Raw genomic sequence first — 17,641 nt, 5'->3', positions numbered from 1 at the left:
GGAAATTTATGTGAGAGATAAAGTTATGCAAGAAATGAGTTAAGTGAAGAATTTATAAATGAAAGAATTTATAAATTTAAGATCATAAGGTCTTGAGTTGAGATGTAAAATAAGATTTAGTTTTCTTCTGAAAAATTATAGTAGAATCTATGTACAGAAGGTAAGGCCTAATATTAGAGAGCTCCATAAAATGAAAAGAAATTAAATTAAATCAAATTAATTATATTTTTAATGAATTTTAAGATAAAAATTATTTTCAAATTAATTCTAATCTCATTGTTTTATAAGTTTAAATATAAGATTTAATTTATAAATCAAATCATATTAAGTTATTTTAGTTGATTTTAAACACAATTTCAACTTTAGTACTTGTAGAGAAGAATTACCTCAATTTATTGTTGTATTTTTTGGATTTTTATTTTTATTTGAAACTAGCAACAGCAAGTACGTAGAAATATTATACCGGTAAATTAAGTCTTCAAATGAAAAATATATTATTACGAGTTACGCTAACCATTCACGTATACATATCAATTTTTATTTTTTTGTCTAAAACTATCTATAGGCGGTATAGGCGGTAAAGGACGAATTATTGATGTGAGAAGACTAGCGGGGAAAGTGGGCTGGGCTGGGTCAAGCTTTGCCCCTAAAAGTCCTAGCTTATGTTAAAAAAATTTAATTTGGCCTTGTCCAAGTCTAGTACGAGTCTAACTGTTAGCCTGTCTTGACCCGTTTATAAAAAAACAAATGGTCTGGCCCAGCCCGTTAGCCTGTTAATTTTTAACTTCCAAGCAGAACCATGAATCAACTTTACACAATACTCAAATTATGTTGCTAAACCAAAAATCATAATTTGAACGTCCAAACAGAATCATGAATCACAACAAAACTCATACAATCTACATTTAAGTCACTCTCAAAAGCAAAATGCTCAAACTAAATAACAAATATTTCATCAGATCCAACAAACAAATCCATACTATGTAAATTAAAATAACTACATGAATCCAACAAACACATCATAATGCTTGTAGTAAGTATAACCTCTCCCAAAAACCTTTTAATAATATATTCATATACACAATCTAATATACTGAGATGTTGATTCTTCCTATATAAGAAATAAAGTCAAATTTCTATTAAAATATAATCGAATATAATTAAGTTATAAATAATTGCAATTGATTAAATTTATATCTTTTGTTTTTTCTTCAAGGCATACTTATTATATTTTATTTTATTTGAAATAAATAGTACAATATAGGTCAGCCTGTAAGCTTATAGGCCAGACCTTGTGAAAGTGAGCCAACGGCCTTTTTATTAAACAAGCTTTTTCAAAGCCCAAGTTCAGCCTGTTTTACGAAATGTACTAGGTCAGGTCTGGCCTGACGTAGGCCGAGCCGTAGGCCCCTATAGGCCGGCCCGGCCCAGTTTCACCCCTAGAGAAGACCCTAAGGGGTTTCCAATTATTACACACATACATATATATTGCCAATTATTTTCAAATTGGTGTAAAATTTTCAAAATTAAATTAACAGAATATTTAAAATTATAAAATATAATTATATATTAAGACTAATTCAGTTATAATCTTGAAAATATATATAAACGGATAAAACTATTTAAATTTATAAAAAAATAAATAAACATAATTAATTTAAGATATTTTAAAATTTATTTATTTATTTATTTTAAAAATAATGTGTGTCACTCTCTAAAAAGTGAACTAAGAGCTCATTTGTATTAGCTTTTTAAGAAAGTCTTTTTTATCACTTCCTTATTTTAAAAGTATTTTCTATAAAAGTTATAGCTATTTAGATTTTTAAAAAAATATTTGGCTTTTAACTTCTGTTTTTTTAAAAGTTAAATTTTTAACTTCCGAAAAAAATAGATTTTTGACTTTTTTATGACTTCTGCTTTTTTTAAAAGCAGACATCCAAACAGACTTTTTTCGAGAAGTGCTTTTTTTTCTTAAAAAAAGTAACTTTTGAAGAAAAAAAGCTCATCCAAACGAGCTCTAAGACTAAACCATTTTCTAGAAAATATGCTTTATTTAATATATAAAACTAAATAAAATTAACTTTCATCTTAGAAAAAAAGGGCACATATTAGTGGGAGGAATATACCATAAACATAATAATAAAAAACATGCGGGTTTATTCCTTCAACATAGTCTCCATCGGATTAGAGAAGTTGGATATTCTACAAATCTATTCAGAACAGTCATCTCTAACCTCACCACAAATATTAAAAAAATTGTATTTAAAATGACACCTCAGACAAAATTACGACGGGGAAACATTATAATATAATGAGTAATATTTAAACATTATAATAATTGTTTTAAAATACAAATATGATATATAATTTATGGGTTCGCTTTTTTTGCCGTTACTGCAGATAAGTTATCTGTCCAATACGATGTTGTTTTGGGGCGAAAATCATGGTGTTTTTGTAATTTTAATTTATTTCAGGATTATTATAGTCTTTATAATTATAATTTTTTAATTTTTCAATCTCAAAACGATGTTGTTTTAGGAGTAAATACAGATAACTTATCTGCAGTAAGTGCAGAAATATTTTTCTGATAATTTCTTTATTTTTTGGTGACTGGACAAAAATCCCAGAAAGAAAAACAAAAAAAAAATTACATAAAGAATGTCTAGCTCTATGAATAGAGCAGAAACCAGAAAAATGCAACATATATAATTTAATAACAAAGATAATTGGCAAAAATTTCATGCTTTTTTTCTAATTGTTTTAATTCATTTCTTCTAATCTTTGGCACGGAGATAGCAGGACTAATCCATCATTATCTCCCACGTTGCTTTCCATCCATTCTACTATTATGTAGATTTGGACTGTGGAAACAAATTTATTTTTATTTTTTAAACAAATTTACTTTAACTACAAACGATCATTGGTAAAAATTAAAGAAAAGCTATGTTTAGAGAGTGCCAATTTTATTCATAACTCGAAATCATAAAAAAAAAAAAAAAATCTGAACTGCTCAAAGAATTTTTCGAGATTTAACTACTTAGAGAATTATTAAGAATAACTTCAATTTTATTCATAAAAAAAAGAAGTTGAGTTCGGAACATACTTTAAAACCATGGAAGGGAATTTAGGCTACTAATGAAATAAATTAATGACATTTATTCCATTCAAGTCAAATCTACAATATAACAATACCTAGCATATAGATAGATAGACAATGACATTTATTAAATTCAATTCAATTTTACAATATATGCATATATGAAGTAGTAATTGATTATCCATATACTTGGTAAGACCAGCCTCAATTAACTTGTAACCTGACTCTGCCCTGCTCCATTCTGGAAATGATATGATTTCAAATTTTCCTCTTCGGCTTTTGTTCCCCTTGCCCCGTAGCTCTTCTGTTTTGTATATATGCGACTGCTAGTGCTAAGCTACAACTTCACACCATACTGAGCCAAGGACCCATTGCAGCATATATTTCCTCCTGCTACCTTGTAAAAACTAAATAATAAACATTGCATCTGAGATACGTGTATGTAACAGCCTTTTTTCTTTTCTTTTCTTTGGATACGTGTATACAACAGTTTCTGCAATCAGAACTTCGCCTCAAGGAGAATGGAGGCGTATGGAGCTATATTGTACATGTTATCTATGCTAGGGACACCATCAAGGACAAAGTCATCGGGAGATTTCAGATTAGTGTCGACCTGCATATGCATCCAGAATTCAAATTAGACTGAATAGAGAAAATTTTAAGGAACATTTTGTAACAAATGGCACTCCTTAAAAAGTTGATGGAAGTGCCAAATGTACTTCCTCCTAAAATCTTATTTCTCACCAGAAGAATATATAAAATGACAGCCGTGGAATCCAATCAGAGCAAGCTTTGAGAAAAAGACGATCACAAACTTCTCATTAAGTCAAAATCATAGACTTCCAACAAGATGCTCTGATCATAACACAGCATATAAATTTTAAATTCTTTCTTTTTATTTTTTGTTTGGTTTCTCAAGGTATCCCCACACCCTTTGAGTGTTAAGACAAATCCTCTTTGGACATGGAGCGGTATGGTTAGACCATACTCACAAATGGCATCTCCAGGGCCCAAACCTTTATCCTCTTCTCGGAGAACAGTTCGCTTACCAGTTACCATTGTCTTCACTCTTCAACCCCCTGTGGGTATAATCTTGTAAATTCTTATTGGTCTTATCCAGTGACTAAATGTCACAGATTTGAGGCACTTATCTTCTGATTTCTTATAAATGGATATTAAATCAACAAGCAATAACATGACCCTTTAAATTGGTAATAACGAGAAAACACTTAATCTCATTTCCTTAAATTTTAATTTCTACCATGAAGCTAAACCCTGCCATAATAGTGCTCCATGAATTGTAATTATGCATGCAACAGTGAAAAGAAGGTGTTTTTGGATATGTCCCAAAATAAGCAAAACTTACCACTCGAAGCCACCTCTTCTTTGTTGGAGGCGTGGGCAGCCGAACTTTAACAAAGTAGTCATGAGCATTAAATGCCAAATAGATATCTCCTCCACTTTTGTCATGAAGCCTGCATGCACATGCGCAAACACAAGCACCAAGAGGAAAGCAAGTGCTGTCAAGTCAGTCTCAGTTAACTGTGATAGTGAGCAATATACATTCCACTAAAATGATTCAAAGAAGCAAAAAAAAATAAAAATTAAACCTGCATTATATATATATATATAAAGTATAAAGTACATTCCAAGACCAAGATGATGTCTTTAGGTGCTCCATTGTGTGAAAGCACTACTAAAAATGCAATATGAGTTTTCTATCTCAATTCCCAATTAAAGATATGCCCTTATTCTTACGTAAATGCAAGAAATTTGCTGTCATAATTGTCCCAATTGTCTTCATGCCATGTTATGTCAGTCTGCAAGAAAAAAAAAAAGGTTCTATAAGCAAATATGGCAGTTTTTTTTTAAAAAAAGAAAAAGAAAAATGGCAGTGTATTTGCAATATAGTTTAGTAGAACGTGAAGCAAAGGATATTACCTTGCTGAGAAAACTTTCATGACTGAATACTTTATGTACATGCCGGTATTTTATCACCTCCGAGAAAAACCTGAACTGACCACTTTTCCGAGCATCCAACTATTGAACAAAAAGATTATAACGTTAGGAAATAGTATCTAGGAACCTGTCAAAAGGATGTTATAAACTTGCCTGATCCCACAGGAAATTATTAATAGCAGAATCATGCCCATAACTATTGTTATTTCCATAGCGAGTATGGCCATACTCATCCCCCATTAGCATCATTGGTGTGCCCTGGTCATTCATTACAAAATTTTAAATCACTATTCTGTTTTCAGTGGTAGCATATTAGCAAACAAAATCAAAACATGCAGCTGCATCTTCTAGTTTTCTTTAAAAAGGAAAATTAATTGAAAAGGCTGTACAGTATAAACATCTAAATTGCATATACAGTTATATAAAAAATAGGTCATAATGCAAATAATCGCCCTTCAACTTTGACCCTTAGTATATAGCCTCTTGTGGTTTCAAATTTGTCAATTAACCTGCTTAAACTTTCAACATATGGCCAATAGCCACTTCCATCCATTAAGAAGTGAAAGAAAGTGTGGAAATTGGATCAATTAAGTATTTTGGTTGAACTTGATTGAACAAGTTGCGTTCCTCGATCACTGTTGTAATTTTGTGAAACTGTATTTCAATTTAAGTTTCTATACTAGTGCATTTTTATTTTTAAAGAAGCTATTTGCCATATGTTGAAATGTGGAAGTTTAAGCGCGTTTATTGCCAATATTGAAACCACACGGGGTTATTTGCCAAAGGGTCAAATTTTAAGGGGGTTATTTGCATTTTAACCCAAAAAAAAAATGCTACAAAGACAAATTAGCCAAAATTTGATAAATGCAACATGGAAAAGACACAGTTGAGCTTGTGATTCCGAAAACAATTTTATGCTAACAACCAATTAAAGCAAGGCAAAATGCATTTCAAATATGTACCTGAGATATCATTAATGCCAAATGAAAGTTTTTCATTTGTCGTGACCGTAAAGCTTTTATACTAGCATCATCAGTTTCCCCTGTCAAACAAATATGGATAATTAGCAGTTTTCAGCAGAAGGATAATAAATTTCAATCTTTGACAGACAATTAAACAACCATTGATGAAAGCATCCTAGTTGAATTTGTAGCTCGTTACTATCCTCGAAGTTAAAGACTTAAACTCAAACAGCTAGAGGTTGTAGATCCGCATTCCCAAACAGCAAAACCCAAACATATCTCATTTCCATTCTTAAAAATATCTCCACCAATAGAGGGGCGAAAATAGGGAGGAAAAACAGAAAAAGCCTCATGGACATAAGTTTTACACAGTTCATGATCCATGTTATTTTTCAAACTATTATATTCATTAGCTTCAAATTAAATAAAATCATTTGAAAAATAATATATATATATATATATATATATATATATATATATATATATATATATATTGGTGAGTATAGGTATACTATCGTCACAATAAATGAGATAATTGGTTGCGCAATCTCAAAACTTAAAACCGTATGAACAAAATAGTGTTAGGATATATAAAAAAAATCTTATAATATCTTGATTGTAACCCAGAATAATTTAGAATATACCATGCGCTCTAGAGCATGTTCCTGTTTTTTGCGCATCAAATTCATGCGCCACCATTGCCACTAGGTGTGGATGCTCATCTAGACATCCCTACCGTTGTCACCACTCCTAGACAGCAAGTTGTGACCTCCTCTTTCCTCCACAACCTAGTTGTATAGTCTTTCCTAGGTGCCACTACTAGTGAAGATTTGTTGTTGTCTAAGCTTTAACTCCACCAAGTAAACCATCATCTTCAATGACCTCTACTCATCCAACCAACTGCTGTCACAGGAACTTCCATTTCCAACATGCCACCATAGCCCGTCAGAAAGTTGTTCCATTTTCCGGCAAGTGAGGGTGCATCCAGCTATCATTTTGGTTACAACCAGCGTCAGTAGACTGATCTCAATGTTCTATTGCTAGATTTGCCCTCTTCTCCTCCAATAAGAACTGTTTGTTTCTATCCTCCTTTTAACTAGTACTATTCAAGCCTTTCCTACATTCACCTGTCTCCTTATATTCTTCTTGCTGACCAACAATTATTACTATATCAGGTAACCCCATCATATATTTAATACCGCCCAGATATGTTTCCAAGTGTGATAATTGTCTCTTCAACATAGCAGCATCTCTTTTCGGAAGGCGGTTGATCCTGTAGTAGTTTCCTAGACATAGAAATTATAAGAATATATAAATATAATTAATTTCTTTTTATTTCACGAAGAAGATTCTTTGATGAACGCCTACGGTGTCAATATCTTCGTTGACACCTCATTCTATTCTGGTTCTTGCAGTATCATTCTCGTCTTTGGTCTTCTGATTTACCTAACCTTTGTTTTAAGCCAATAGTGGCTTCAAGCATAACAAATCCATCTAAAACAACACTCCACATCTTGTGCACAAAATTCATCCAGAAGTGTTATCAGCCTAATTAGCTCTTTTCCAATGCCAAAATAACATTGATTGGGAGAAATATGGAAGATGACTAATCTCTGTCTTTGTCACAAATGCAGTTCGGCATTGCAAGTTTTTGTTCCAGACATGTTTTAGCCCCGACCTTAATTCCATACTTGTTTTTTCCCCTGGTCTTTGTCACAAATGCTTTGGCCTTGTTTGCTTGGCACCCTACTCATGTTCTTTTCTCACCGACAATCATTCTGGTGACTTTTCTCTTACCTATGAGTCATACAATGATGGATTACTAAAGTAGTTATGATTTATACTAGTCTACCATTGTGAATCATATTGATCATAATTTCTCCTATCTCACTGTTGGACCATTGAAGTTGGTCTATGAATGTAAAAAAGAGAGGAAGAAACAAAATAAGGCCTAAAGTGACAGGCCCATAGTGAATCAGGTAGAGGCTGATAAAGGGTATGTTGAAAGGGAGTTTGTTATGATAAGTGACTCGTGGAAGGCTCTCAATGGAGAGGAATTTGTGCATGGAAAAGTGGGAGTGGAGTGTGTTATAATCAAAGGGGCTAGGAGTGAGGAGGGCAGTTAGACAATAAGCATATTGGTGAGGTAGGGAAGCTTGATGAGGAGTTGGATTCTCTTCTTCATTAAGGGAGGTCATAGCTTTATCTTCTGGTCTTAGTATAGCTGGGTTTATTGTTTAGTCTCTTTCCATTAAAGTGTCTCATCGAGTCTGTTTGGAGCTTATGTAAATTATGTGTTACTGTTTCATTTACCTTGTGACTTGTGAGTAGCATTGGTATAAGCAAGGGCTTGTCCCAATATCGAAATATAATTGCAATGTTTTCTGATTTACTAGTACCATCAATTGGTATCAAAGCACTTGATCCTGAGGGAAATTTCTTGGGTGCTACGGATGCACCGTAAACTCGGTGCATCTTCCACTCATATTGTGACACGTGTCTTACTTTTGTCAAATCAATAATAAATAATTTATTTTAAAATTAGGAGGGAGAGTGATTTGATATAAAAATAGGACACATGTCACAATATGAGTGGAAGATACACCGAGTTTTCGGTGCATCTGTACTACCAAAGATATTCTCTATCCTGAGGGTGCTCTGAATGGTTTGATCAAGAATGGAGGCTAGAGTTGATGAAATTGAACAAAGGCTGGTAGTGATGGAGAGGTTGAATGAAGGAGTGTTGGGGAGGATAGGGGGATTGGAAACATCAATGAATCGAGTGAATACGGTGCTCACAAAGATTCTGGGAAGGATGACCCATCAGGGTGAAGGAACTCCTCAAAGAAATGGTGGAAGGAATACAGGGGACGATGAAAACAATGGTGTGGCAGTCAATAATGGGCACGGAAGAGAAGACGAACGAAGGCGAAGGGTGGAGGTCCCTTACTTTTCTGGTGAGGACCCTTACGGGTGGCTTTACTGCGCGGAACGATACATTCATATCAACCAGATTCCTGTCGGCGAACAAGTAGAAACAGCGTAGGTGTGTTTGCAGGGAAGGGCGCTCAATTGGTTCCAATGGTGGGAACAGGACTCCTACCATCAACTGGGGAGATTTTCGCTCGACAATTCTGGAACGATCACATCCCTCATCTTCCGGCAATCCATACGAAGCGTTGATGTTCCTCCATCAACAAGGGTCGATTGTAGAATACAGGGAGAACTTTGAACTTTTGTCCGCTCCTCTCATGCATGCAGAAGAGGACGTGTTGCAAGCGGCATTTCTGACTGGCTTGCGTGAGGAAATTTGTGCAGAGATTAGACTCCACGATATGAGAGATCTTGGAAGGATGTTGATAATGGACCAATGCATAGAGAAAAATAAGATGATCCGCAGCAAGAGTGGGGCTCCAAACGGGTGGGCGGGTAATGGGTCCACGAATGGGCTTCATTATTAGCGAATAGCCCTTCCCAACCGTGGAGGGATTTTGGACAACAGGCCCAATTCCTCTACTACAGAAACACGAAGTGGGCCAACAAGGCTGGGCCCAAACAATCAAAATATTGCCCAACAAAGTGAGGCTGGGTCTGTGTCCTCAACGAAACGACACAACTTCCTTGAGTGGAGGGAACGCGATTGGAATTGCAAGGAACCCTAATGGTGTTGGCGGAAACAGAAGGACCCGATTCCGTCGACTATCGCCGAAATTTATGTTTTCGGTGTGATGGCCCTTATTCACCGGACCATGTGTTCCCGCAAGCACAACTGTATGTCATGATGGCTGGTACGGGAGACGTTGAAGAGGGAGAGATGATTATGCCCAGTGCGAACGACATTGAAGCAGGAGAGACTTTTCAGCTAAGCTTCCACAGTATCACTGGCTTCACCTCCAACTGTTCTCTAAAATTGTGGGGCGAGATTAAAGGGAGAAAGGTTGCGGTTCTAATCGACACGGGAGCCTCGCACAATTTCTTGGCTACTCAAATAGTAGTTGAACTCAATCTTCAAGTAAATGCTGATGAGAATCCTTCTGTTACGACAGGGATGGGAATCAGGTTCGCTGTCAAGGAACATGCAAAAGGGTGCAATTGAACCTCCTAGGTATGTCTGTATCTCAGGATTTTTTCTTGTTTAAAATGGAGGGAGTGGACGTGATTCTGCGATTTGTTTGGTTGGAAGGCCTGGGGAAGTAAGACCCAATTTCCGTGATTTAATTTTGCGGGTACCCCAAGGAGAAGGAATGGACGAAATCCATGGAGATCCTACTCTGTCCAGGGGGCTCATTTCCTATAAGAGGTTGAATAAAACCTTTAAAAAGGGAGTTGAGAATTACTACGTGGAGTTGGGGTATGTTGGGTTGAATGAGGTGTCCTCCATGGAACCTGAAAGCATGGCTTTGGAAGTCATAAAGCAGTTTCCAGAGGTGTTGGTCTCCTAAGGTTTCTTGTGGTTTCGATTTTCCAAATATTGTCCATGGCTATGATGCACATCATCCTCAATTTCAATTTCCATTCTTTTGGTCCCCTAAGGTTTCTTGTGGTTTGGATTTTCCAAATATTGTTCTTGATGAAATTGGAGAATAAGTTTTAGTTCTTACTTTGTATAATAACTTGCAAGAACATTTTCGCTAATGATCATTTTCCTCGAGGCTACAACATTTCAACCAGCTCTTCGGGCTGATGATCATTCCAGCCATCTTATTGAGTTGCCTTTCTAGCAATGCTAATCCTTCCAACATCTCCAGCATCCATAAGTTTCCTTTCCAACCATATTTTATGGAGGCTAGATTATATTGTTTTATTTATTTTTATTTTTATTTTTTAAAGGGTCACTTGTAACATGTTTAAAGCTTAGTAAGCTTTACCTTGAGAGAAAGTGTTAGAATATATTAAAATATCTTAGAATATCTTGATTGTATCTCAGAAAGTTTAGAGTATCGTATGATCTCTTAGAAATAGTTTCCTTATTTCTTTATATTTCATGATTTATTTCCTTATTTAATTAGGATTTGGAGTCAAATCCTTAAACACATCCTTCACAACAAGACCACTCTCCATGAAAACCCAACTTGAGAAGGTAAGGGTGATGGAAATCCTTGTACATAACCTTACCTTTACATTTTTTACAAAGTGGTTGTTTCTTAGATTCGAATTTGTGACCTCTTGGTCACAAAGAAACAGCTTGACCAATACTCTAAGCTCGCCCTCTTATATCCTTCACAACAATATGAATATAATTTTATCAATTTAAGTATTCGTTTTTCTCCCTTTGTACCTAAATCCCTATAATTTCAACATACATGAAACAAGAATATCAGCTCCAAAAGTTGCTGCCAATGGCTGTAACACGGTTGCTTCAAAGTACATCAATGGATGGTGCTGAGAAAAATTAAAATCAACCTATAGTGTTACAAACTGAGGTTCACTTTATCAGTTCTTTTTTAAGGGAAGAAAGGGGAGGGGGGAATATGATATTAATGTTGCAAATTAGTTTTGTACTGAAATCTTGGTAGAACAAGTATGAATTGAGTATATTCAGAGTCATCATGAATAGCATTCTCAGATAATGTTGAGTGATGCTGACATTTGAAGCCCCTAGCATCATAGTTGGAATAGAGTGAATGTCACTCATATTTAATACCTGTGCCTGTTCTTCAGATATCCGTATTGCAGTACTATTAGACTCGTGGTTTTTACATAATATATTAATGTGTTCATGAGTATATTGGAATGAATTAATTTAAAAGAGAACATTTATTGCTAAACAAATACTAAGCATAGCTAAACAGTAGATACCAAATAAAGCATTGCAATTTGGAGACTACCTTCAAAACCACAATTCCAACTAAAATTATCATTGCTTCCGTCATTTCCACCTTCCCCATTAGCTTCATTGTGCTACAAAACCAAGAATCAAGAAGATACTAGGTTTTGATAAACAATGAAAATTGAAGAACAGAATTAAGAGGTACCTTGAAATTGTATGAAACAAGATCATGTAAGGTGAATCCGTCATGTGCAATAACAAAGTTAATACTATGGTATGGCCTACGCTTGTTCACCTGCACGATAAACAAAAGAAGGCAGGAAACCATTATGATAAAATTATTTACATGGCAGAATATAGCAATGAAATTTTTTAAAGTGAAAATCAGCTTGATTGAAGGCCCGTTTGTTTTTGCTTTTTGTAAGAAAAAAGTGTTTTTCTAATTAAAGAACCATATTTAAATTTGTTTATGATAATTAGATAACTTTTTCAAAAAGAAAATGCAAAAACCCCAAAAAAACAAATTCTGCTGCTTTTCTCATAAACTAGAAAGAGTAGCTTATGAAAAAATCTCTTAAAAAAAGCTACATTATGCAATAAGTTATTTTAAACCTTATCCAAACACACCAAATCTCCATTACTTTTGAGTTTAACCTACGTTTTAAAAGCAGTATGTAATTTCTATCCAATTCAATTAATGAATTAAAATTATGGGTCACAGAAATTGAATCCATCATGTGCAATAACAAAGTTAATACTATGATATGGCCTATGCTCGTTCACCTTTAAGATAAACAAATGAAGGTGGGAAGCCATTTGTATAAAATTATTCATATAGCAGCTCCTGGAATTTGTATAGCAAAAATCAGCTAACCGGATAGAAATAACCTACCGACTACTTTGAAAAAGTGGGTTAATCTCAAGGTAATGGAGAGTAACCAAGGGAGGAACAAAATTAGAAAGTTCTACTTTGCCATAAAACAGAACAAACATATCATATATTATAGCCATATTGAACTAGTTTTCTCAATATCACCCGAGAAGGCAACCAAAAAAGAACCCTCAAGATCAACCACAAATCTTTAGCAGCTGGAATACTGGACACATTGTATTTCGCCAGCATCTTAATAATAAACTGTCTTTGACATGGTATCAAACCCATAAAGAAACAACCATGAAGTGCTATAAGTACTAATGCTTACTCTGTAAAGATCAGAAGACCCAGAAACACGAGTTGCAAAGCTCCCCTTCGTACCAGAATCGCCCTGTGGAGACAATAAAGTAGGAATAAATCAAACATGTCATAAGTCAAACCATAGCACATTGCAAAGGCAGCCAGTTTTCCCATCTATATTTCTTACTCCCCATACAACATATTGATAAGAGAGACAGTTGATTTCTATTTGCCTTTTACTAGCCATGCCAGCTACCTTATGCCTATTCAAACAGTCCAAAGAAAGGTCCGACAATCCAGATCAATTTAAATAGATATGTTCTTATTCTTAGAATTACCTTGATAAATTTCCGTACATCATCGCGATATTTCCCATTCCATTCAGCCCACCTACATCAAAGACAAATCATTAATGGGAGGAACATGTTTTCTATTTTAATAATAAATTAATTTCTCCAGAGGAGAACTAATTTCCAGGAAATATGCAGAGATGATGTCCTCAAAATCATCTATTCTGCATTGTAAATAAAATTATATTGATGCAGTTCAGAAGAGGTTGACCGATAGCACAATTAAAAAAATTAAAAAATCATGTTCCTCAACCTCAATTAATTCAATGGCAGAATTAGAATGATTGAGTGACATTCATGTTGATTTTTATGTCATAAACTTGTGCACTTTCATTCTTAATCAGTGGCAAAGTTGTCAGAAATGAAAGTCACAATTAGACACAAAAAAAGAAGGATTTAAACTATTTAAGATAGCCAGCCACTGAAATCAAGAATTAAACTATTAACCTATACACAATATCAAGATCACAAAGATCACGAAGCCAGCATGGGTTAAATTGTTTGCTTTTGACCAGGCATCAAGTTCTTCAACTTTCATGATGTGTGGGATTGTAACAAAGATTATTCATAAAATAATCATATTTACTCAAAATAATAAACATTAATAACAAAAAAATAAATTACCGATCCCAATTTGGAAAACTTCCAACAAGATAGAGACCTCCACAGTCCCAAGGCTCTGCAATAATTTTACATCTCGATAAGACTGCATCTTTAGTAATTGCCTGCAAAAGTAAATAAAGATAGGATTAGTTAGTTAACTAAAAATCAAATAAATTCCCAATTTTCTAGCTGAGGGAGAGGACAACTGCTACTCAACGATTGTTTTGAATATATAAATTGTAGGGGTGCTTAAAACCAATCTGGTTAGATGAAACCAAGTCAACCAAAACTGATCAAAAACCAAATAAACTTACTCAAATTCAGGTTTTGATTGGCTCTCATTTTTTATTGAATAGCTCAGCTCCTTTTGGTTTTCGATTTCTAATCAATTCATCTAATTAGGATAACATCTGATTTCCACCTAATGCAGAGTTCTTCTTTCCTACCCATTTGTAACGTTTGGAAGGTTAAAAGGAGAATAAGATGCCAAGGAATTGTGTTCTTTGGGCCGGATTTTGGTCATGTGGATGGGGTAAAAAGCCAAAAAATTTATTCCGCACTTTTTTCCTTCATCTCTTTTGTAGGACAGGCTTGTTTCCTAATCTTTTATTGGTTTCAACTCATGGGTATTTTAAATCAGTTCCTTTCTCTATTTGGCAAAGGGACTAATTTGTTCTTCTGTGTGCCACTTTGGCCAAAGAATTAATTACACAACTTTGTCTAGTTTTACTTGTTTACTGATTGATCAAATGGGCTCTGTTGATATTTTACATTTTTATGTCAGAAAACTACCCCCTGACTTTCTGTTAACCCCTTTCTCTGTCTTATCACCACTGTCAATCAATCTATCTATCTAATGCTCTGCATGGCCCCACCCCAATCCAGTAGCAGATCATGAATAGGTAAAGCTACAAATTTGCAGATACTGAATTAAGTTGCTCAAGTCCTCCCTTCTATGATTTGCTTGGAATGTTATTAACATCTTGTGATAGAATCTGAACTCTCATTTATAAGTTAATAGCCAAGGAGGTTATTTCTTTAGACTTCTGAAAGCTATAGGAACTCTTTTTTTGTATAAAAATCATTAAACCTGACTGATTTAAATTGACTGTTTTCAGTTTGGATTTGTTTAGTTTGACACAATACATCGGTCTAGTTTTATTGGCCCGATACCTAAACAAATTACACCAGTTTAGAGCTAAGAACAGACACAAATTGAAACACTGCAACATAGGAAAATCTAAAATTTCATGAATTTTTGAAGTGTTGTATTATGTCTGACATGAATGCCCAACATGTATCCAGGATCTTTTTCAGATGATCTGTGATCCCAAATGACTGAACCAAACTGATAAACACCATACCACAGTATTCCAGAAAACGACATATGAGCTCATTAACTATAGCTATAATGTGCAAATTAATTTTTACCCTAATAACTGGTGGAGCATTAAGGGGGGAACCATCGATTCCTCGACACAGGACACTCGCAAGATCAAATCGAAATCCATCCACATGATATTCAGTGACCCTACAATAAAGTGAACCAAAAAAAAAAGCCACGCACACAAAAAAATAGTGCTTGAAAAATTAGAAACTTAAAATAGAATTATGACAAGTTAGTTTAGAAATGTTAGTACTTCCAGTGGCATCACAAAAGATGATTCATTTCACATTTTTGAAAAAAAGCACAAAAGATAGCCAAACAATACTAGAGCCTCGTGGAAACAAACCAGCCTTTACTGATTACTAACTGAGTAGTAAAGAATCACTGGAAAAAGGGGAGGACAGATACAGAAATCTTAACAATATACAGAGCTTCATGAACATCTATAAGTATAAGAAACCAGAAAACTAAAAATTCTAAAGTATCAGGTCTATGTAATACAAATGAACAAGGAAAAGCCAGTATTAGATGAATTTCAGGAAACAAATCAAGATATATACAATTAGCAATCATATGAATAACAAATAATCATATGAATAACAAATTTTGTACAAGTAGTACTTACCAGTGTCTTAGGCTGTCAAGAATTAGCTCCATGACGACTGGATGGTTACAATTCAATGTATTTCCTGGTCCAAATTAGAGGACTTTAATATTGATATCAAATATCAATACATAGTTATCAATCCCAAATAACAGTCTTGAGTAACCGACCCCAAAACCACTATAGTGGGATAGTGGATGGCAGGATGGACACTATTCTAACGATTATACATTTAAGATTACACATTCTAAAGATTGCCCTCACCCCTACCCTTGTTCGAGGTTGAATGGAGAGTGGTTTTTATACATTTAAGATAAATAATTTATATTACACATGTATAAATGCTCAAAAATTAAAAACATGCTTCAGGACCCCTTCTGTTCTGTTCTTTTTTCTTCTTCTTTTTTGTGTCGTGTAATTTGCAATTCCCAGCCCTATATAATTGACTTCTTAATTATGCCTTAACTTTATGGTGATTGAGTATCTAGACTGTGTCACCGTGACTTTTAAACTATTAATGACGAACATGTTTTTTATTTTGGGTAATTTTTTTATTTTTGAGTACTTATGCGTGTAATATAAATTAGAGTAAATACCTTTTTTGGTCCTCAACAAATTTCACAATGTCCGCTTTAGTCCCTAGCAAATAAAAAGGCCCATAGTGATCCCTAAGAAATTCAAAATGGACCCATTTTAGTCCTTTTAGGGACTAATATGGGTCTTTTTTAAATTTGTGAAGGACAACAATTTCAACTAAATGGGTCCATTTTGAATTTCTTAGGGACCATGATGGGCCTTTTTATTTGCTAGGGACTAAAATGGGCATCATGAAATTTTCTGAGGACCAAAAAGGATATTTACTCTATAAATTACTTATCTTGTATACATAACTTTCGGTATATTGGCCATGCTGCTATCTGCTATAGTATTTTTGGGATCAGCCGCTCTGCGCCACTGGGCAGGAATGACACCTAAGAATTTATATGAACAAAGCTGTAACATTACCACAGCCAGAGAAGTTCAGCAATTGTCCCTTATTGTCCAGCATGTAATAAACCTGTAGAAATGAAGAAAGTTTTACTCGAGAAAAAGCAAATCATTTTTCAACATTCTATATAACTAGACAAGCATGACAAATAAATTTGTTACTGAATAGAGATGATAGCAAAGTGAAGTATATCACCATGAACTGTTTTTAATTTTTGTAGAATTATAAATCGACAATCAAGGAAGTAAATTTTACTATATTTCAGAGGAGACTGAATTCATCAATTAATTTAAGGTCAAGAGGTCGAAGCTATGACATTCCTTACCTCCTACCTTTGGTGTGGATACTGCCAAAGACATTTCTGATCTTTGATGTTGAAGTCATAAGTTCGCGGGGGAGGGGGGTATTTTGGCCATTTGGAACTCAGTTCCAGTGCACTCTGATGCAATTTTATGATGAAGAGACCACTCCTGATAATATTATTTACTTGGAGACTGTTAGAATAGATATGATTGGATATGATTAGATATGATTAGATTACTTCCTATCTGTAAATATTATTCCTTTGGATTAGTTCTGGGCTTCTCACTTAAGCCCATTAGGTCTCTATATATTGTAACTCTTTGTATCAGATTAATACACAATATATTATTGTATATTCAAGTTGGTACCAGAGCTCTTTTGTTCTGGGGACCCTCGCTTCCGCTCAAAACCTTGTTTTCGCTTTAAAACCTAAGCCCACTGCTT

General features: G+C 34.4%; 1 protein-coding gene across 1 annotated transcript in view; it reads right to left on the bottom strand.

Moving 5' to 3' along the window:
* Positions 1–3,168: 3,168 nt before the first annotated feature.
* LOC133314288 (isoamylase 3, chloroplastic) overlaps positions 3,169–17,641 on the bottom strand; it is a 29,583-nt gene continuing 15,110 nt past the window's right edge. The window contains exons 11-24 of the mRNA XM_061515737.1: positions 16,912–16,963; positions 15,928–15,991; positions 15,347–15,446; positions 13,937–14,037; positions 13,301–13,352; positions 12,991–13,053; positions 11,994–12,083; positions 11,847–11,919; positions 6,019–6,098; positions 5,210–5,314; positions 5,039–5,137; positions 4,856–4,917; positions 4,464–4,572; positions 3,169–3,710 (exon numbers count right to left, since the gene is read on the bottom strand). Coding sequence (XP_061371721.1) covers positions 3,597–3,710; positions 4,464–4,572; positions 4,856–4,917; positions 5,039–5,137; positions 5,210–5,314; positions 6,019–6,098; positions 11,847–11,919; positions 11,994–12,083; positions 12,991–13,053; positions 13,301–13,352; positions 13,937–14,037; positions 15,347–15,446; positions 15,928–15,991; positions 16,912–16,963 — 1,164 coding nt within the window. The 3' untranslated portion in view covers positions 3,169–3,596. The remainder of the gene's footprint in view (positions 3,711–4,463; positions 4,573–4,855; positions 4,918–5,038; positions 5,138–5,209; positions 5,315–6,018; positions 6,099–11,846; positions 11,920–11,993; positions 12,084–12,990; positions 13,054–13,300; positions 13,353–13,936; positions 14,038–15,346; positions 15,447–15,927; positions 15,992–16,911; positions 16,964–17,641) is intronic.

The sequence above is a fragment of the Gastrolobium bilobum genome, unplaced genomic scaffold, assembly GCF_033153095.1.
Source record: "Gastrolobium bilobum isolate Gb01-03AN ecotype WA unplaced genomic scaffold, APGP_CSIRO_Gbil_v1 utg12160, whole genome shotgun sequence".
In the NCBI taxonomy this organism is placed as follows: Eukaryota; Viridiplantae; Streptophyta; class Magnoliopsida; order Fabales; family Fabaceae; genus Gastrolobium; species Gastrolobium bilobum.
This window is presented reverse-complemented; position numbering and strand designations above follow the sequence as displayed.